General features: G+C 45.2%; 1 protein-coding gene across 2 annotated transcripts; it reads right to left on the bottom strand.

The window, feature by feature from the left end:
- Nucleotides 1-18,864: 18,864 nt before the first annotated feature.
- LOC119318353 (cytochrome b5 domain-containing protein RLF-like) lies at nucleotides 18,865-22,471 on the bottom strand. Of its 2 annotated transcripts, none has more exons than XM_037592898.1 (6): nucleotides 22,209-22,471; nucleotides 21,907-22,110; nucleotides 20,745-21,108; nucleotides 19,644-19,778; nucleotides 19,456-19,506; nucleotides 18,865-19,230 (listed from the first exon to the last, which is right to left on the bottom strand). In XM_037592898.1, exons 2-6 carry the CDS (start codon nucleotides 21,943-21,945, stop codon nucleotides 19,154-19,156), a joined length of 666 nt encoding a protein of 221 aa, XP_037448795.1. In that variant the 5' UTR covers nucleotides 21,946-22,110; nucleotides 22,209-22,471; the 3' UTR covers nucleotides 18,865-19,153. The 2 variants fall into 2 exon arrangements, with proteins under 2 accessions (XP_037448795.1, XP_037448794.1); XM_037592897.1 differs by having other exon boundaries at nucleotides 21,907-22,099.
- Nucleotides 22,472-23,095: the final 624 nt, after the last annotated feature.

Here is a 23,095-nt window from a genome sequence, read left to right as displayed (position 1 = left end):
TCCGCGCGGATGCGGCGCCACTCGTCAGCCTTCTCGTCGGCGGCGACGTTATCGGCGACCGCGTGCTGCCACTCGAGGGCTTCAAGCTCCTCGGCGTGGCCCCATCACTCCTCCTCCTCGCGCACGCTCCGCTCAGCGATGGCGGCGGTGGCGGCGTCGAAGTCCGCGACATAGTCCTCGGGCCCGACGACTCCGCGGCGGCCGAGCGGAGCGGGCTCCTCGGGCTCCTCCTTCACCGGGACGAAGGCGAACGGCGAACGGCGCCGGCGGCTCCTCCTCGTCCAACCACTCCCTCTTCACGGGGAGGAAGCCCACGGCGGAGGACGAGGAGGATCTGACATAGGAAGACCTCGCGGAGGAGAAGGACGCGCGAAGGCGGTCATACTCCTCCGTCTCGCGGCGGTTGAAGCTCGTCGGCGGCGACATCCCGTGGTTGGTCCACTTCCGGGCGCCGGGCTTCCTCGCGCCGTCCGACCGGACGCGCCGCTCACGCTCCGGGTCCCTCTCACGGCCGGATCTGCTGCCGGAGCCGCATCCGGAGCTCCACATTCGCCCCCACATGGCGGCAGGAGGCAGGGCAGGAGGTCGCCGACGGCGAGAAACTGGGAGAGGGGAAAGGGGAATCGGGTGGCTCGCGGCGGCGGGGGGATAAGGTTTGGACCCGCAAAAAGGTCGCGAAACCGCACTTATAGTGCTCAGGGAGTGCGATTTGCGGGCTGCGGCAAAATTGCGGGCCAGGCGAGTATGCGGGCTCTGTTCTGGCTGGAAAATTGGCCCGAGCCCGCATACTTGCCAGAATTTTTGCGGGCCGGGCGTTTTGCGGGGTCTGCTAGAGTTGCTCTAAGGCCAGTGGAGGCAAGGCGGACCAACAGTGGCACCAAGGGAGTTAGGGAAAAACCTAATCGTCTTGTATGCCCGGTAGGCGCGAGATGAAGGAGTACACAGTTTAAAATTGTTGCTCACAAGCCCGGACGACCCTAAGCCACAACCAGGAGTGCGGCCACCTAGGGCCCACCTGAATCAAGGGTGGCGCTCGCGCTTGGGCTTCCAATCTCGACCGTCACTCACCGTAGTCGTAAAGGAGTCCTGGTCGCGCGCCATTACTCTTGTGAATTTGCAATCTTTCGGGCAGTGGTGATCCGACAGTCTACCTTGCTGCGTAGGCGCAATCGTGCAGGAGTGGCTAGGGCCTGACTCTCGCCCCCATGCACACAAACACACTAAAATGCGGCCGATCCTCCACTGGTGAGGATTGGAGCTTGAGTGTGGTGGTGGGCTTGGCTGAGGCGGGCGTTGCTGCAGGAGCTTGAGATAGTGGCGGCCTGCCTTGCCAGCGGTGAGCAGGGACACGCCCATGGGCGGGCGAGCATCTCCCTTGAGGCGCTGATTCGGGATAAAGGGTTGGGGGAGCCATTGATTTGGGATGAAGGATTGGGGGAGATGAACATGAGGATTAGTTTTTTTTCAAGGTGACGCGTGAGGATTAGGTAGAGCAGAGGCGTGCTATTGCAAAGAACATGGTGTTAGGTCCACAAGAGGGACGCGTGGCGCACAATCGAGGCGGCAAAGGCCCACTTGATGACCCGTCAGTTTTTTTGAGGAGTTGACTTTTAATCGTTTCCCATTCACACATTCTTGGTTTTTTTGAGTGGTAAACTAAAACTTTATTGTGAAGTAGAAGCTTGGTTTACAGGAATAACAAACTGGTCATGGGGTATACCCAGCCACAAATGGCGACCAACATCTAATGAAGTAGAAAATTTAGCTAAATTGTGTGCATCAACATTCATAGTACGACTTTCAAAAATGAAATCACAGCTTGTGAGTTCTCTCGCCCGAGCATTAATCTCCTTAATGATTGCACTATACCTTTCTTCAGTTCCATTCTTTATCTCCGCCACCACTAATTTATTATCACATGCAATAACAACTTTGTCGAGGGACAAGTCCAGCACAAGCGCTAGAGCTTCACGGCAAGCGAGTGCCTCCAATGTTGCCGGGTCTGAAATGTCGGTAAATACCATAGCTGATGAACCCAAGAAGAGGCCCGTGTGATCACGGCAAACCGTAGCGGATGCGCCACTATTGCCATTTCTTGCAAGATCTCCGTCAACGTGTATCTTCGCCACCCCGGGGCTCGGCGCTGTCCATTTCATTGTACGTCTCATCCGCATCCCACCCGTAACTGGATGCATTTCTTTGCAAGACTCAGTTTTCAAGGACTCCAATTTGGATATGAAGCTAGTGGCGAAGCCATGAGTGGCATGTGGACTCTGAAGGATTCCCTCATGTGGACTCTGAAGGATTCCCTCATGGATCGCTTTTCTTCTTGCTGCCCAAATAGCCCATAGAGTAACAACTAACTTGATCATGCTAGCATGTGGTAAATCGTTGATAGTTAAAACTACCTAGGCCTGCTTCATCTCCGGTGTTCCCAGGTGGCTTCTCAGTCGGAATGGTGTGACCACTTCACTTTCAGGAATTTGATAGACTTGTTGCGAGTCTTGCGCTCGGTTTCTTCAAGAATAGCAACGGGATGCTCATGATAAGACATGTCTTCTTGGAGATCAATCTCTTCGAAGTTGATGGTGCGCTCAGGAGTCTTGAAGCACTTGCGAAGCTGTGACACGTGAAACACATCGTGCACATTTGTGAAGTTGGACGGAAGCTCAAGTTGATAGGCAAGATCGCCTCTTTTGCCAATGATCTTGAAATGACCCACATATCTAGGGGGAAGTTTCCCTTTGATACCAAAGCGACGAGTGCTTTTCATTGGAGAGACGCGGAGGTAGACATGGTCTCCGATCTCGAAAGCCAAGTCATGGTGCTTGCTATCATAGTAACTCTTCTGGAGCGATTGCGCGGCTTTGAGATTTTTATGGATGACTTTGCACATTTCTTCAGCTTCTGTGATTAAGTCATTGCCAAGAAGTTGGCGTTCACCAGTCTCTGACCAATTAAAAGGAGTACGACACTTTCTGCCATAGAGAATCTCGAATGGGGCCTTGCCCAAACTCGCTTGGAAGCTGCTGTTGTAGGAGAACTCGGAATATGGAAGACAATCTTCCCACTTCATACCGAAGGAAATGACACAAGCCCTGAGCATATCTTCAAGAATTTGATTGACTCGCTTGACTTGGCCACTAATTTGGTGATGGAAGGTTGTGCTGAAGCGAATGTTGGTGCCCATGGCCTTCTGGAAGGAGTCCCAGAACTTAGAAGTGAAGATACTTCCATGATCTGAAGATATCAATTGCAGAATGCCGTGCAAGGAGACAATCCTGGAGGTGTATAGCTCTACCAGCTGAGCTGCTGTGATAGATTCTTTGATTGGAAGGAAATGAGCCACTTTAGTAAGCTTGTCAATGGCAACGAAGATAGCATTATTTCCACACTTGGACTTGGGAAAACCAGTCATGAAGTCCATCTCAATATGGTCAAACTTCCATTCTGGAATAGTAAGAGGTTGGAGGAGACCGGCTGGCTGTTGGTGTTCTGCTTTCACTCTTCTGTAGACATCACATTCATTCACGAACTGAGCAATTTCTCGCTTCATTCGAGTCCACCAATACGACTGCTTAAGGTCATGGTACATCTTTGTACTTCCAGGATGAAAGGATAGAAGGGAATTGTGCACCTCATTCATAATGACTTTCCTTAGATCATCTTTAGGAACCACAATTCGATCCTCGAAGAATAGAGTATCTTTGTCATCAAGGCGATAGCACTTGTACTTGGGTTGACTCTTGGCAATCCCATTTTTCACCTTCTTCACCATGGCATCAAAAAGTTGTGCCTGACGAATTTGATCTTCCAAAGTAGGAGAGACTTGAAGATTGGCAAGAAAGCCTTGAGAAACAACTTGGAGATTCAGTTTGTGGAAAGCTTCACAAAGGTCCGGTTGGAAGGGCTTAAGAATTAAGCTGTTGCAGTAAGTCTTCCTGCTCAAAGCATCTGCAATGACATTGGTCTTGCCTGGAGTACTTGGGTTGACATGGAGCACACATTCCTGGTATTCTTCCTAGTTCTCACAAACTACCTAGGCCTGCTTCGGCCCATGTAAGGAGTGAGGTTCAATGAGGCGCAAACCGTAAGAAAACGCCCAGGCTGGCCAGTTTGAGCATCTTTTGTATTTTTCAGCGTGTATTTTGTACCTTTCTGCGATTTTGAGGATTACAACCTCTAGGGAAGCTCACCATAGTTTACATGAATGTCAGCATCGAGCGTGGGAACGTGCCCAGGGTGGCCGGATGGTAAATTCTCCCCTGAATCAGAGGGAGTGATAAAATAAACTCTATCATAAAAGTTGTACTATGAAAAACCTCTTTTTTGAATATAAATTCAATGACATACTTTTCTTAGCATATACCATATTTTTTTCCAAATACTCCCTCCGTCCGCCAAAGAGTGAACATCTGGCTCGAGTAATTTTCCCAAAATAAGTGAACGTCTGGCTCCGCAGCGATCGACCAAGGTAATTTTACGTTCACCCCCTTGGTCTACGCCTCGAGGCAACCACAGCGGTCCACCACCCAATCCACTCGTTCTCACCCCAGACGACCCAATCCACTCGTCCTCTCCCCCAAAATTTCCCCAATCTTCCTCCTCTCCCCCAATGTTTCTCCTCCCCGATCCAATCCCAGTTCGCTGGGAGTCAATCCTCCAATCGAAGCCAGTCGTTGGTCATCGAGAGAGTAATGGCGGCCAGTCCATATAAACTCCCAGTACGGTGTGCACCTCACTGGAGCCATGGCGGGCGGCGGAGCGGGCGAAGGAGCAGAAGCCGGCGATGGCCAGCGAGTCGAGGCCGTCGCGACGGCCGGCGGCGCAACACGCGGCCGCGGAGGATCTGGTTCTGGAGTCCCTCACCGTGCTCGTGCAGTCAAGTTTCGACCGCGTTCGCCCTCGTACATCCGTCTGCGACGCCAAGATCCTTGACCTGGACAAGGACATAGGGGCTGATGGTGAAGCGGGTGTTGGCCGTGGAGGTGCTGTACCTGGCGCTGCAGCGGGTCATACGGCTAACCAGGTCGGCGCAACAGCTGGTGCTGGGCAGGACATGAAGGAAATATGCCCTAGAGGCAATAATAAAGTTATTATTTATTTCCTTATATCATGATAAATGTTTATTATTCATGCTAGAATTGTATTAACCGGAAATGTAATACTTGTGTGAATACATAGACAAACAAAGTGTCACTAGTATGCCTCTACTTGACTAGCTCGTTAATCGAAGATGGTTATGTTTCCTAACCATAGACATGAGTTGTCATTTGATTAACGAGATCACATCATTAGGAGAATGATGTGATTGACATGACCCATTCCATTAGCTTAGCACCCGATCGTTTAGTATGTTGCTATTGCTTTCTTCGTGACTTATACATGTTCCTATGGCTATGAGATTATGCAACTCCCGTTTACCGGAGGAACACTTTGTGTACTACCAAACGTCACAACGTAACTGGGTGATTATAAAGGTGCTCTACAGGTGTCTCCAAAGTTACATGTTGGGTTGGTGTATTTCGAGATTAGGATTTGTCGCTCCGATTGTCGGAGAGGTATCTCTGGGCCCTCTCGGCAATACACATCACTTAAGCCTTGCAAGCAATGCAACTAATAAGTTAGTTGCAAGATGATTTATTACGGAATGAGTAAAGAGACTTGCCGGTAACGAGATTGAACTAGGTATTGAGATATCGACGATCGAATCTCGGGCAAGTAACATACCGATGACAAAGGGAACAACGTATGTTGTTATGCGGTCTGACCGATAAAGATCTTCGTAGAATATGTAGGAGCCAATATGAGCATCCAGGTTCCGCTATTGGTTATTGACCGGAGACGTGTCTCGGTCATGTCTACATTGTTCTCGAACCCGTAGGGTCCGCACGCTTAACGTTACGATGATAGTTTCATTACGAGTTTATATATTTTGATGTACCGAAGGTTGTTCGGAATCCCGGATGTGATCACGGACTTGACGAGGAGTCTCAAAATGGTCGAGACATAAAGATCGATATATTGGACGACTATATTTGGACACCGGAAAGGTTCCGGGTAAGATTGGGACAATACCGGATCACCGGGAGGTTATCGGAACCCCCCGGAAGGTATATGGGCCTTATTGGGCCTTAGTGGAAAGGAGGGAAAAGGATCAAGGGAGCCCCCCCCCAGCCCAATCCGAATTGGGAGGGGGGCCGGCCCCCCTTTCCTTCCTCCCTCCTTCCTCTTCCTTCCCTCTCCTACTCCTAATAGAAAAGGGGAGTCCTACTCCCGATGGGAGTTGGACTCCCCCCTTGGGCGCGCCACCCTCCTTGGCCGGCCCCCTCCTCCACTCCTTTATATACGGGGGCAGGGGGCACCCCAGAGACACAATAATTGATCATTGATCTCTTAGCCGTGTGCGGTGCCCCCCTCCACCATAATCCTCGATAATATTGTAGCGGTGCTTAGGCGAAGCCCTGCGACGGTAGAACATCAAGATCGTCACCACGCCATCGTGCTGACGGAACTCATCCCCGGCACTTTGCTGGATCGGAGTCCAGGGATCGTCATCGAGCTGAACGTGTGCAAAAACTCAGAGGTGCCGTAGTTTCGGTGCTTGATCGGTCGGGCCATGAAGACGTACGACTACATCAACCGCGTTGTTATAACGCTTCCGCTTCCGGTCTACGAGGGTACGTAGACAACACTCTCCCCTCTCGTTGCTGTGCATCACCATGATCTTGCGTGTGCGTAGGATATTTTTTGAAATTACTACGTTCCCCAACAGTGGCATCCGAGCCTAGGTTTTATGTGTTGATGTTATATGCACGAGTAGAACACAAGTGAGTTGTGGGCGATATAAGTCATAGTGCTTACCAGCATGTCATACTTTGGTTCGGCGGTATTGTTGGATGAAGCGGCCCGGACCGACATTACGCGTGCGCTTACGCGAGACTGGTTCTACCGACGTGCTTTGCACACAGGTGGCTGGCGGGTGTCAGTTTCTCCAACTTTAGTTGAACCAAGTGTGGCTACGCCCGGTCCTTGCGAAGGTTAAAACGGCACCAACTTGACAAACTATCGTTGTGGTTTTTGATGCGTAGGTAAGATTGGTTCTTGCTAAGGCCGTAGTAACCACGTAAAACTTGCAACAAACAAAGTAGAAGACGTCTAACTTGTTTTTGCAGGGCATGTTGTGATGTGATATGGTCAAGGCATGATGCTAAATTTTATTGTATGAGATGATCATGTTTTGTAACCAAGTTATCGGCAACTGGCAGGAGCCATATGGTTGTCGCTTTATTGTATGCAATGCAATCGCCCTGTAATGCTTTACTTTATCACTAAGCGGTAGCGATAGTCGTAGAAGCATAAGATTGGTGAGACGACAACGATGCTATGATGGAGATCAAGGTGTCGCGCCGGTGACGATGGTGATCATGACGATGCTTCGGTGATGGAGATCACAAGCACAAGATGATGATGGCCATATCATATTACTTATATTGATTGCATGTGATGTTTATCTTTTATGCATCTTATCTTGCTTTGATTGACGGTAGCATTATAAGATTATCTCTCACTAAATTTCAAGATAAAAGTGTTCTCCCTGAGTATGCACCGTTGCCAAAGTTCATCGTGCCCAGACACCATGTGATGATCGGGTGTGATAAGCTCTACGTCCATCTACAACGGGTGCAAGCCAGTTTTGCACACGCAGAATACTCAGGTTAAACTTGACGAGCCTAGCATATGCAGATATGGCCTCGGAACACTAAGACCGAAAGGTCGAGCGTGAATCATATAGTAGATATGATCAACATAGTGATGTTCACCATTGAAAACTACTCCATTTCACGTGATGATCGGTTATGGTTTAGTTGATTTGGATCACGTGATCACTTAGAAGATTAGAGGGATGTCTTTCTAAGTGGGAGTTCTTAAGTAATATGATTAACTGAACTTAAATTTATCATGAACTTAGTACCTGATAGTATCTTGCTTGTTTATGTTTGATTGTAGATAGATGGCCCATGCTGTTGTTCCGTTGAATTTTAATGCGTTCCTTGAGAAAGAAAAGTTGAAAGATGATGGTAGCAATTATACGGACTGGGTCCGTAACTTGAGGATTATCCTCATTGCCACACAGAAGAATTACGTCCTGGAAGCACCGCTGGGTGCCAGGCCTGCTGCTGATGCAACTGACGACGTTAAGAACGTCTGGCAGAGCAAAGCTGATGACTACTCGATAGTTCAATGTGCCATGCTTTATGGCTTAGAACCGGGTCTTTAACGACGTTTTGAACGTCATGGAGCATATGAGATGTTAGAGGAGTTGAAGCTAATATTTCAAGCAAATGCCCGGATTGAGAGATATGAAGTCTCCAATAAGTTATGTAGCTGCAAGATGGAGGAGAACAGTTCTGTCAGTGAGCATATACTCAAAATGTCTGGGTATAATAATCACTTGATTCAACTGGGAGTTAATCTTCCGGATGATTACGTCATTGACAGAATTCTCCAATCACTTCCACCTAGCTACAAGAGCTTCATGATGAACTATAATATGCAAGGGATGGATAAGACAATTCCCGAGCTCTTCGCAATGCTAAAAGCTGCGGAGGTAGAAATCAAGAAGGAGCATCAAGTGTTTATGGTCAACAAGACCACTAGTTTCAAGAAAAAGGGCAAGGGGAAGAAGAAGGGGAACTTCAAGAAGAACAACAAGCAAGTTGCTGCTCAGGAGAAGAAACCCAAGTCTGGACCTAAGCCTGAAACTGAGTGCTTCTACTGCAAGCAGACTGGTCACTGGAAGCGGAACTGCACCAAGTATTTGGTGGATAAGAAGGATGGCAAGGTGAACAAAGGTATATGTGATATACATGTTATTGATGTGTACCTTACTAGAGCTCGCAGTAGCACCTGGGTATTTGATACTGGTTTTGTCGCTAATATTTGCAACTCGAAACAGGGACTACGGATTAAGCGAACACTAGCGAAGGACGAGGTGACGACGCGTGTGGGAAATGGTTTCAAAGTCGATGTGATCGCGGTCGGCACGCTACCTCTACATCTACCATCGGGATTAGTATTGGACCTAAATAATTGTTATTTGGTGCCAGCGTTGAGCATGAACATTATATCTGGATCTTGTTTGATGCCAGAGTTATTCATTTAAATCAGAGAATAATGGTTGTTCTATTTATATGAGTAATATCTTTTATGGTCATGCACCCTTGAAGAGTGGTCTATTTTTGATGAATCTCGATAGTAGTGATACACATATTCATAATGTTGAAGCCAAAAGATGCAGAGTTGATAATGATAGTGCAACTTATTTGTGGCACTGCCGTTTAGGTCATATCGGTGTAAAGCGCATGAAGAAACTCCATACTGATGGACTTTTGGAACCACTTGATTATGAATCACTTGGTACTTGCGAACCGTGCCTCATGGGTAAGATGACTAAAACGCCGTTCTCCGGTACTATGGAGAGAGCAACAGATTTGTTGGAAATCATACATACAGATGTATGTGGTCCAATGAATGTTGAAGCTCGTGGCGGATATCATTATTTTCTCACCTTCATAGATGATTTAAGCAGATATGGGTATATCTACTTAATGAAACATAAGTCTGAAACATTTGAAAAGTTCAAAGAATTTCAGAGTGAAGTTGAAAATCATCGTAACAAGAAAATAAAGTTTCTACGATCTGATCGTGGAGGAGAATATTTGAGTTACGAGTTTGGTTTACATTTGAAACAATGCGGAATAGTTTCGCAACTCACGCCACCCGGAACACCACAGCGTAATGGTGTGTCCGAACGTCGTAATCGTACTTTACTTGATATGGTGCGAGCTATGATGTCTCTTACAGATTTACCACTATCGTTTTGGGGTTATGCTTTAGAGACGGCCGCATTCATGTTAAATAGGGCACCATCAAAATCCGTTGAGATGACGCCTTATGAACTATGGTTTGGCAAGAAACCAAAGTTGTCGTTTCTGAAAGTTTGGGGCTATGATGCTTATGTGAAAAAGCTTCAACCTGATAAGCTCGAACCCAAATCAGACAAATGTGTCTTCATAGGATACCCGAAGGAGACTGTTGGGTACACCTTCTATCACAGATCCGAAGGCAAGACATTTGTTGCTAAGAATGGATCCTTTCTAGAGAAGGAGTTTCTCTCAAAAGAAGTGAGTGGGAGGAAAGTAGAACTTGATGAGGTAACTGTACCTGCTCCCTTATTGGAAAGTAGTACATCACAGAAACCAGTTTCTGTGACACCTACACCAATTAGTGAGGAAGCTAATGATGATGATCATGAAACTTCAGAACAAGTTACTACTGAACCTCGTAGATCAACCAGAGTAAGATCCGCACCAGAGTGGTACGGTAATCCTGTTCTGGAAGTCATGCTACTAGATCATGATGAACCTACGAACTATGAAGAAGCAATGGTGAGCCTAGATTCCGCAAAATGGCTTGAAGCCATGAAATCTGAGATGGGATCCATGTATGAGAACAAAGTGTGGACTTTGGTTGACTTGCCCAATGATCGGCAAGCAATTGAAAATAAATGGATCTTCAAGAAGAAGACTGACGCTGACGGTAATGTTACTATCTACAAAGCTCGACTTGTCGCAAAAGGTTTTCGACAAGTTCAAGGAATTGACTATGATGAGACCTTCTCACCCGTAGCGATGCTTAAGTCTGTCCGAATCATGTTAGAAATTTCCGCATTTTATGATTATGAAATTTGGCAGATGGATGTCGAAACTGCATTCCTGAATGGATTTCTGGAAGAAGAGTTGTATATGATGCACCCGGAAGGTTTTGTCGATCCAAAAGGAGCTAACAAAGTGTGCAAGCTCCAGCGATCGGTGCAAGCATCTCGGAGTTGGAATAAATGCTTTGATAGTGTGATTAAAGCATTTGGTTTTGTACAGACTTTTGGAGAAGCCTGTATTTACAAGAAAGTGAGTGGGAGCTCTGTAGCATTTCTGATATTATATGTGGATGACATATTGCTAATCGGAAATGATATAGAATTTCTGGATAGCATAAAGGGATACTTGAATAAGAGTTTTTCAATGAAAGACCTCGGTGAAGCTGCTTACATATTGGGCATTAAGATCTATAGAGATAGATCAAGACGCTTAATTGGACTTTCACAAAGCACATACCTTGACAAAGTTTTGAAGAAGTTCAAAATGGTTCAAGCAAAGAAAGGATTCTTGCCTGTGTTACAAGGTGTGAAGTTGAGTAAGACTCAATGCCCGACCACTGCAGAAGATAGAGAGAAAATGAAAGATTTTTCCCTATGCTTCAGCCATAGGCTCTATCATGTATGCAATGCTGTGTACCAGACGTGATGCGTGCCTTGCTATAACTCTAGCAGGGAGGTACCAAAGTAATCCAGGAGTGGATCACTGGACAGCGGTCAAGAACATCCTGAAATACCTGAAGAGGACTAAGGATATGTTTCTCGTATATGGAGGTGACAAAGAGCTCATCGTAAATGGTTACGTTGATGCAAGCTTTGACACTGATCCGAACGATTCTAAATCGCAAACCGGATACGTATTTACATTAAACGGTGGAGCTGTCAGTTGGTGCAGTTCAAAACAAAGCGTCGTGGCGGGATCTACATGTGAAGCGGAGTACATATCTGCTTCGGAAGCAGCTAACAAAGGAGTCTGGATGAAGGAGTTCATATCCGATCTAGGTGTCATACCTAGTGCATTGGGTCCAATGAAAATCTTTTGTGACAATACTGGTGCAATTGCCTTGGCAAAGGAATCCAGATTTCACAAGAGAACCAAGCACATCAAAAGACGCTTCAATTCCATCCGGGATCTAGTCTAGGTGGGAGACATAGAGATTTGCAAGATACATACGGATCTGAATGTAGCAGACCCATTGACTAAGCCTCTTCCACGAGCAAAACATGATCAGCACCAAGGCTCCATGGGTGTTAGAATCATTACTGTGTAATCTAGATTATTGACTCTAGTGCAAGTGGGAGACTCAAGGAAATATGCCCTAGAGGCAATAATAAAGTTATTATTTATTTCCTTATATCATGATAAATGTTTATTATTCATGCTAGAATTGTATTAACCGGAAACATAATACTTGTGTGAATACATAGACAAACAAAGTGTCACTAGTATGCCTCTACTTGACTAGCTCGTTAATCGAAGATGGTTATGTTTCCTAACCATAGACATGAGTTGTCATTTGATTAACGGGATCACATCATTAGGAGAATGATGTGATTGACATGACCCATTCCATTAGCTTAGCACCCGATCGTTTAGTATGTTGCTACTGCTTTCTTCGTGACTTATACATGTTCCTATGGCTATGAGATTATGCAACTCCCGTTTACCGGAGGAACACTTTGTGTGCTACCAAACGTCACAACGTAACTGGGTGATTATAAAGGTGCTCTACAGGTATCTCCAAAGGTACATGTTGGGTTGGCGTATTTCGAGATTAGGATTTGTCGCTCCGATTGTCGGAGAGGTATCTCTGGGCCCTCTCGGTAATACACATCACTTTAGCCTTGCAAGCAATGCAACTAATAAGTTAGTTGCAAGATGATGTATTACGGAATGAGTAAAGAGACTTGCCGGTAACGAGATTGAACTAGGTATTGAGATACCGACGATCGAATCTCGGGCAAGTAACATACCGATGACAAAGGGAACAACGTATGTTGTTATGCGGTCTGACCAATAAAGATCTTCGTAGAATATATAGGAGCCAATATGAGCATCCAGGTTCCGCTATTGGTTATTGACCGGAGATGTGTCTCGGTCATGTCTATATTGTTCTCGAACCCGTAGGGTCCGCACGCTTAACGTTACGATGATAGTTTCATTATGAGGTTATATATTTTGATGTACCGAAGGTTGTTCGGAATCCAGGATGTGATCACGGACTTGACGAGGAGTCTCAAAATGGTCGAGACATAAAGATCGATATATTGGACGACTATATTTGGACACTAGAAAGGTTCCGGGTAAGATTGGGACAATACCGGATCACCGGGAGGTTATCGGAACCCCCCGGGAGGTATATGGGCCTTGTTGGGCCTTAGTGGAAAGGAGGGGAAAGGAGCAAGGGAGGGGGCGTGCCCCCCAAGACCAATCCGAATTGGGAGGGGGGCCGGCCCCCCTTTCCTTCCTCCCTCCTTCCTCTTCCTTCCCTCTCCTACTCCTAATAGGAAAAAGGGGAGTCCTACTCCCGGTGGGAGTTGGACTCCCCCCTGGGCACGCCACCCTCCTTGGCCGGCCCCCTCCTCCACTCCTTTATATACGGGGGCAGGAGGGCACCCCAGAGACACGACAATTGATCATTGATCTCTTAGCCGTGTGCGGTGCCTCCCCTCCACCATAATCCTCGATAATATTGTAGCGGTGCTTAGGCGAAGCCCTGCGACGGTAGAACAACAAGATCGTCACCAGGCCGTCGTGCTGACGGAACTCATCCCTGACACTTTGCTGGATCGGAGTCCGGGGATCGTCATCAAGCTGAACGTGTGCAAAAACTCGGAGGTGCCATAGTTTCGGTGCTTGATCGGTCGGGCCATGAAGATGCACGACTACATCAACCACGTTGTTATAACGCTTCCGCTTCCGGTCTACGAGGGTACGTAGACAACACTCTCCCCTCTCGTTGTTGTGCATCACCATGATCTTGCGTGTGCGTAGGAATTTTTTTGAAATTACTACGTTCCCCAACAGGACAGCGCGTCCGTAGGTGTTGGGCAAGACGGCACGGCGGCATCAGTGCATCCTGGGGCTGACCATGACGCAGCGGCCGCAGGTGCTGGGAACATTGAGGAGAAGATACGCAAGCACTACTAGCTCCGTAAGTTGGCTGGATGCAGTCTTCAATTTGTTTGGCTTTTAGTTTGGCTGGATGTAGTAAGTATGGCTGCATATTTTTATGTTCTGCAAGTATGAAAATTGATTCATACTATTGGAGTATGGCAGATATTATTACTATGGATGATCTATATTTATGGTGATTAGTGTCGTGGTCTCTAAAAATAATTTTCGGTTATGGATGATCCATTGTTATGGTGATTAGTGTCCTGGTCTCTAAAGATATTTTTCGGTTATGTATGATCTCTTGTTACGACAGTGATTTTAGGTTGGATAAATGGTACTATGTTGGTGAATAAACAATCAAGCCCTGGTCTCTAAAATCATGCTATCATAGAGAGATTGTAGTGTTACTGTAGCAACATTCATGATGATCTCTTGTACCAGCTGATGATTTTGATCAACTGATTTCACATGAAAATTACTCTGGCCATGGATACTAGATGACGGATAATTTACATTCTTTATTTTATGATTTAGATCATGCATGGCAAGAGTAATGCTGGAAGTGGCATGAAAATTGCTGGATTCTAGATGATGCATTTTTTTAGATGTTCCAATTGTAAGTTGGATAAATAATTGGATAAACAAATGATGAACTCAATAATAGTTGGATAAAAAATTTCAACCCAATGTCCAACATTACAAAAGTTGCCGCATCTAATATTAGAACTTCTAGTTGGCTAAGGTCTGTAAGACGTTCTCATAGAGTTCGCGATCACAATCTAAAACATTAGGAAGATTTCCTGCACGTTCAAGGCCATCCTTGTACAGTGAGGGATCTTGTAGTCGTTGCCTCCACCTCTCTTCATGACCTTAATTAAGCAGCTTTGTAGTGTAAGAAAAATCATGTTTATCTTATCGGCATCATAGGCATCATATCCCTGCTGCACATTGTTGATTAGCTCATCTGAATTGTTAGAGACCAATCTATCTGACATGGACTGTAGTTAGGAAAATAGGCCAAGGTCTAGGATATTCATATCCGGTGAGTTCGAAGGCTGTTGCATGAGGCGAATATCAAGCCCAGTTTGGGAAACAACATTAAGGAAACCTGGGTCATTACTTGGGACATGTGAGGGTGCATTATCTTGCTGGATCCATATCGTCTCACCTGCGAGCTCTTGAGGCCAAACTGCTTGAATACCTGGTAGTACCTTTTGAATCAAAAACTCCCTTGATACATCTCTCTTAACTGAGATTGTTTTCGTGATTAGTGTCCCTCTTGGACGGTAATCACTTTTCCTTGGCGCTGGCTCCTACAACCAGCAAAGCAACTAAAGTTAGATTAAGTACTGATGTGCATAATAAATAAATGGATTGAAGGTTCAAATTAACCTTTTTGATAAAGGGCCAAATGCCTATCTTCCCATCAAAAATGCAAATACCTTCTGCATTGTATCTAGGCCTTGCTATAGCAACCAAAAACATTATTTTGCCAATGGAGTTCTTATTTTGCATAGTCCTATGTGGGTCTTCTTCCGATGGCAGCTTGTAGAATTTCATGGTCTTCTGAGTGGTGTTAAACCACTTTTCATCTATATGGATTATGTTACGCATATCCTTGAACGTGGGCCTATTTTGCAAACTTTGTTGGTCAAACATAGAGAGACAAAATTGCAGCCTAGCCTTTTTGTTTGCTTCCTTCAAATATGGTTTTAGTGAGCTTGAATGCCTATCGAGCAAGCCGTCCGTAAACATCCTATGTAGTGTGCTTTTCTTCACACCCAAAGCTCTTGCAAGACTGCGTATAGTTCTCCTTTGGCTCCGAGGAATCTCGGGAACCATACTGAGGTCAACTACAATCCTTTTGCGCCCACAGTTTTTCGGCTTCCTTGATCTTACATCAACGGGTACGCCTTGTCAAAGGCACTCCTTCACTCTCCTCCAAACACGTCTGACCTTCTGCACCGAAACATGGAACATGTTTGCAACTTCTCTGGTTGTGGTCTTCTTTAATTTCCGATTGACACTTCTTGCTAGCAACTCTTCATAAATACCAGTCCTTTGCAAATCTGTTAAATTCTTGTATTTGTCTTCATGATGAACTTGCTCATTATCTTGTTGCTCTTGCTCCACATGCATGTCTTCTTCTGGTGCTGAATCATACATGGCTTCATCTACTGAATCATCAAGCTCTTCTTCCTCAAACTGAATCTCTATATCGCCTGCATACACACCATAGTCTTCCTCGTCAACTTGAAGGTTATGTAGAGCTTCATCCATTGCTTGCACTTCCTCTTCCATGCTATGGAAAACACCGCCTTGGTCTTCAAGTTCATGGTCTACAAGGTGAGGTTACGTGAGTAGTTGAATAATATTATAATTAAACATTCATATATGCTATAACTAAATTATTTTACTAACCCGATTCATCTGATTATGCAGGTTCTCTTCTCCATGGGCAACATCAGCCTCATGTTCCTCTTCTCCATGGGCAATGTCGGGCTCATGCTCATCTTCTACATGAAGACCGACATGGGGTTCTTCATGCAAGGCAGCCTCAAGTTCGTCCTCTGTGGCGAAGAAGAATAATCAGCAGGTGCACATGAACAAGGAGAACAAAGAAGTAGACAATCAAGATGTACCTGGGCTCATGTTCAGATCGATTTGATGACCAACCTGGAGCAGTTCTTCATGCAAGGGGGGCTCATGTTCATCTTCTCCGACGAATTGGTGGCTGGCGTGGAGTACTTCTTCATGCAAGTGAGGCTCAAAACCGACCTGGAGTTCTTCATGCAAGGAAGCCTCAAGTTCGTCCTCTATGGCGAAGAAGAATCATCAGCATATGCACATGAACAAGGAGAACAAATGAAAAGATGATCAAGATGTACCTGGGTTCAAGTTCAGATCGATTTGATGACCAACCTGGAGCAATTCTTCATGCAAGGGAGGCACATGTTCAACTTCTCCCTCTCCTAGTGCTATGTTCAAGTCAATGGCCATGGCCTCTGTGTGTTGTTCTAGTTGGTGCTAGTGTGCTGCTTGTTCTACTTGGTGCTAGTGTGCTGGCTTTATAGCTAGTTGTTCTACTTGAAATCTGGCTCATAGCCCAATTCTGTAATTTGCCGCTTCTAATTCTGTAATCTGGCGCCATATTGTACTAGTACTCAGCTACTAGTTGTAGATGGCGGGAAGTGCTATGGCGGGAACAAATTTCTCTTGGCAAAGTTGTTTTTACTTCTCCCTTCTCATTTATTATCAACGGGAATCGAAGCATTGATAAAGTTGTTGGCACCTTAATTGAGTGGTGAAAGGGCTTTTTTGTAAAATCCTTAATTCGTCTTAGAATACCCAGATGTTCACTCTTTGACGGACGGAGGGAGTAGATAATAAAAAATTGACCCAAGATACCAAAGGGCCTAATAAACTCAAACTGGATTCCAGTATAATGCTTAGTATTAAAGCGGACAATTCCCTGGTGCGTGGCACCCGGGTGCTCCAATGCATTTCTCACAGCGGAAGAGGATTTGAGGCTCTCCGGTACCACACACCCCTATATGGATATAGCATTAAAATATATATTAGGAATTTTCGAAAAATTCTGAAACTTTGAGTTATGAAACCTAGGTGCCCATTGTACACCCGTGTCCAGTTTTGTTGGGAATGAGTGCCCGTGGTAATGTCAGTAAAGAAGACAAAAAAATCGTATGTATATTAAAAAGTTTGGATGTATCGTATGTCAAACCATAATTCCTCTGCCGCGGCTACCACAGACACCCGTTCCCCATGAAAATGAACATGGATATACAATGGACACCTAGGTTTGATATCCTAAGATTTTTTTTAATTTTCTGATAGTTTATTAATGCTATTTTCGTATAGGGGTGCATGGCACACGAGTGCTCCAATGCATTTCCCATAGCCCTCTGGGCCATTAAGTTGGGTATTGCCAAGGTTTCTCCCCTTTGTCCTATGTGCCAGTATGGACTAGAAGACATTAAGCACTTGATTTTCAGCTGCCCTAGAGCGGTGTTAGTGTAGCGTGCACTTAGCTTGGATGATGTTGTTAAACATGCCCTTACTGTGGATCACTCCGGTTCTGTCGTTCTTAAAGAACTGCTGCGACGACCACATAGTTCTTCACCGATGTTTGGCCAATTAGGACTACACGAGACATTGGTTGTGGCTGCCTGGTATGTCTGGTGGGAAAGGTGAGAAGCATGCGAGGGATAGACGGTCAAAAACTCCCAACAGCACAACTTTTGTTGTTCATGCAATAACAGACAATTCGGCAGTTAAGTCAGGGGACAGCATTGCTGTGAAGTTTACGTGGGAAAAACTAGGCCCGGGATCATACAAACTGAACACCTCGTTCTTTGAAAATGGTGTTGGAGCTATCGCTGCGATCATCAGGAACTGTCGAGGAGAAGCAGTGACGGGAGTGGCAGAACCATTCACATTTGCAGATAGCGAGGCTACAACAGAAGCGTTGGCTCTATGCCGAGGTCTACAGCTTGTCAATCAAATGGGCTGCTCTAGGGTGACCGTTGAGTCAGATTGTCTGGAGATTATTTCGGCATGCAGAGGCAAGGCTAACATTTTGGCACCATATTCTGCCATCTTAGTAGATTGTTTCCGGTATGCGTTGCTTCAATTCAGTTCCAGCATTATCCAGGGAGGCAAATGGCTTGGCACATTTCTTAGCAAGACATGCTTTTGATTCAAACCTTATGTTTAGTTGGGACAATGATCCCCCTAGCTTCCTTTTACCACATGTTTTGAAGGATGCAGTTCTCTTAAACTCGTAATAAAGTGCCAAGCAGGTTTTCGTTTCAAAAAAAGTTGGGTATTGCAAGTGTTAATTTGGACGTAGCGTTAGATGCTTGTAAAATGAAATACAAGAACAAACAAATCATGTGGAATGCCAGTTAGCTCTGTATGTGTTCTATTGTTTTTCTTACGATCATGTAGTATGTTAGTATTTGTTTCTGCTGGAATGCTACCAGTGTTCCCTCTTTCCTTGCCTTTCTCCTTCAAAAAATAGAAACAGAAGCTCCATTTTTTTGCCCCTTTCTGAAATTAAACAGCCCAACAACAGAGATACCCAACATGTAGTACTTTTTTTTATGCAGCAGCCAACCAGTGATGACAATTTGTTCTGCAAGGACGATCATCATCAAATTTGTTTATTCGTCTATTTTCTGCAGAAAATGTTGATCAACCTATCTCCACTATACTGCATCAACGCACTGTTTACATTCTTCAGATCATCTCCACGCGACCAAACTGTACCCGACCCTGAGAACCAGCTAGAGCGTGATCTACTCATTGGGATCAAGGTATCCCACAAGGCATTTCTCCAAGAGGAACTCTGCGTTCACCCAGGCATGGTATTTATCTTGAGGAAGTCAAGGAATCATATCAAAATTTGCATAATATAAACACACAAATTCTTTTCGTACAACTACGATAGTTAACAATCACAATCATCATGTTGTTAGTTCGCCGTGTGTTGCTATTACTACATGTTAAAGCATGTTATGTTCATGCATCAATCCACAAAAAGCGGCAAGCTATTCTCAATTTAACTGTGACGTCAATAATAATACTATCAAAAGGATACTGAACAAAGCAGTGCAGTCTTTTCCAGCACCCTTCATAAGCATATCAACTCCTGCAAATACCCAACGTGAAGTAAATGCACAGTTTGTTAGTATTTTCCAAGGACCAACAGAAACAACAGGGCATGGATATTGGCTTTGATACTCAAACAGAACCAAAATCTGCACAAGACTCAGATTTATAAGTTACCTCCAGGATGAAATTTCATGTAGGGACCAATATTGTACACACGACCTTTTAAAACTGTCCAGATACAATCTCCAGTTTTATGCTGCTTAACTTCTTCCAAAGAAATTAACCTCCGATTTGACTGTCCCTTGAGCCCTACAGACAGAAACAGGAACATCAGAGGAACAGAAGGCAATACACTAAATCCAGATGACTAGTTGAGAAGAGAACACTTGAAAGCAGGGTGGAAAAGAGAAGAGGAAAACAAAATCAGGAACTGATACACATAACTAAATATGAGAGTGCAAGGGCAACCAGCATTATTTCCCATTTTAAAAGTTATTGTTCGCAAGTCACAACTTCACATCCAGCCGATACAATACAAAATGCATGCGACATGGATTTGGCGATCTATTTAAGATCTTTAATATCCTTAGCTCGCCATTTATATCCATCATTTCAAGCAGCATCACACACATTTAGCACAACTCCTGGTCTTTCTCAGTGTCACCATACTGTAGTTAAACAATGCATATTTCGAAATGGCACAGGAAGCAAAAAACAGTATCACCAGTTACTTCCGCAGGATGTAACATTTCTGCCTTTTCTGACATATAATCTTGTCTTGTTTATAAAATTGTACCACAAAATTAAGGGGCCAACTTATGTCAGAATAAATATCTAGAAGATCGTTCCATCTAACTCTGAATCCGGTTCATATTTCCATGACTAAAAGTGTCAAACTATAAACTAAGGACCCACTTTGACCAACAAATAATGAAATAATCACTGAAACACTTTAACCTAGCTTACTAGAATAAAATTACATTGAGCAGTAAAATTCAAAGTTTGCACCGATCTAATTCACGTGAGACATATCACACGGTGACAATGCCGCACAGTACACTAGACCCCAAAACAGATCAGGAGCTGACACGAAGGAAATATCATTGGTAAGCATTAACATGAATTATGTTATGTGATCATATCACACAATTACAGTCTAAGTGTGCTTTTGAACTATATCAATCACCAATTATGAAGTAGCATCATACCATCCAAGAGAAATAGGAGACATAGATGATAAAAAAACAGTAGCAGCTAATGACTTTCAGAATTTACCTGCCAGATCTGGATGTGTACGAGTCAGCTTAAGCCAGTCCATTGGGCTAAATCCCTTCTCAAAAGGAACCTTTGCCCGTACCGCAGATTTCTTTACAGGTTTTGGTTGAGCCACATTTGACTGCACAGACTCTCCACTACTGGTTGGTACAACTGGTTCTTTTAAATTGGGCTCTCGAAGCGATACACCATTGGCGTGACTAGATATGGAACTAGATTTTTCATCAGTAACTGGATTGACTATTTGCTTGTCATCCTGAACCTTCTTAGTCTCACCATCACCGGCAACATCCTCCAGTGTCATACTTGCCACAGCCATGGAATTAGGGGAGTCCAAACGACCATCATTTTCAGCATAGTCAACCTAGAGAGCAAAAATAAACATTGAATATCAAACAAGTGAGAAACAAGCAACAATATATTGACATCAACTAATTTCTATGTCAAGCCACTGGAACTCATTTCAATAATTCAGAGCAGAACATGTCAATTATATAATTATATAAGTACAGTAGGCAAAGAGCAATAACAACAACAATGCATGCCATAGGATTTGATCCTTGGTCACAGTAGGCAAAGAGCACTTGAGCAAAATGACACCAAGCAATTAAACGCACTCGACAGGTTGAAGATGGTAAAATCTCTATATGTCTGCCACACTGGAGCCACTGAGGTATCAAAACTTCAGACTGGACCTATCACAAACAAAAGCAGGGAAGAACCCAATGGACTGGGCAAACCATATGTTTGGACTTTGGAGATGATTATACAACACATGTATAATTCATTCAAGCCCCCACTATGAGCACTTATCAAACAGAGAGAGAAATAAGAGAAGTGATATCACGCAGAGTGAATAACTGAATACTCCGTCGACTTGATTTCCTATGTTCTCTTCTCTCCTCTTGGTTTTCCATTTACTAAGTTGTTCATTTACAAACACTTTACTCCTTCTGTTATCATCTGAATTACTGAATATCACCTGTGCACGAACACTAATACACATTATATCCAGCTAACACAAATAACTTCACATCCCTAATTTAACACAAGCAATTTCACAGGTCCAGCAAGACAAGATATATCGAATGTCAGCATCTTCAGACACAGCAACATATAAATGTTTAAACGAACAAGCAACACATGGAAGGAAGGAACATGCCTTGCAGAAGGTGAAGTCGGACGAGTCCCCATCCGCCATTCCGAGCACGAGACAGCCGGCAAAGAGTGCTCCTAGCCCCGGAGCGCGTGTCACAGGTAGCAGAAGATTAGCAGAAACCTAGAGCCGGGGGCGGACTTGGGCTGCACGCCTGCACCTACGCCCCACGCCCGCCGACCCTGGTAGATCTCCCGCGCTGAAGAGGCGCTGGAAGAGGTTAGTCGAGCCTTGATGGATCGATTGGATCGGGGCGCTACCAACCACGCGGGAAAGAGGTGCGGGAAGAAGGAAATATGAATCCCCACCTTGGGACGCCGGGACGCGCCGCCGCAGGATCGGGGTCGGAGTGGGGGCGGCCGCCGGGGTCGCGGGCGGGAGAGACGAGCAGGACGGCCGGGGCTGGTCGGGTGGGGGCGCGCGTGGGAGCTCGGGGACGGAGAGCAGGGGAGAGGGGGGAGGAGGAGAGATGAGACCGGATGGCGGACGAATCTGGGGACACGGATCGCGGGAGACGGAGAGGGGAGGAGGAGGAGGAGGACCGGCTTCCCGGTCGGTCAGCGTTGGGCGATGATCAACGGAGGGTAGGTGTCGTGTCGTGTCGTGCGAAAACGAGATTTAGGTCCATTGTTGTGTGCTAATTTAATTTGGGACTTGGCAAATTATTTATTCTCATTGTCTTCTGTTCCGCGACTCCTGACTGACGGTGATCCAATCTTGCACCCACGTAGGATGATTAAGTGGACAGTGATATTTCCAACCCACCAGGGATTCAGGATTATTCCTGGTGCTCGCATTATTTCTGGATTTATTTCAGGATTTCCGGCGATGCGCTTTCAGTGGGAGGTGACATTCCTGTCGATGACGAGGCGCCTATGGTGGCTTCGTAAATCTCAAGATGATATGCCAACTCAGTCTCTCGGAGGTGCTCATAGGGATAGGGTGTGCGTGTGTGTTTATAGGGGTGAGTGTATGCGCATGTATATGAGCGCTTGTGTCTGTACTGATGCTAAAAAAAAACTATAACACCCTTTACGTCTCGCGGGATCAAAACTGGACCAACAGACTAACACTAGTCTTTTCTGCACATTTTGTTTTCACTCATGTGTATTCGGAACAAACTTTCCCGTCGGCCACCCATCATAGAATTACCCAAGTCAAGCACGCTTAACTTTGAAGTTTTTTTTTGAATGGG

The sequence above is a fragment of the Triticum dicoccoides genome, chromosome 6A, assembly GCF_002162155.2.
Source record: "Triticum dicoccoides isolate Atlit2015 ecotype Zavitan chromosome 6A, WEW_v2.0, whole genome shotgun sequence".
NCBI lineage: Eukaryota > Viridiplantae > Streptophyta > Magnoliopsida > Poales > Poaceae > Triticum > Triticum dicoccoides.
Note: the sequence above shows the minus strand (reverse complement) of the source record. Positions and strands in the feature narration are given on the sequence as shown.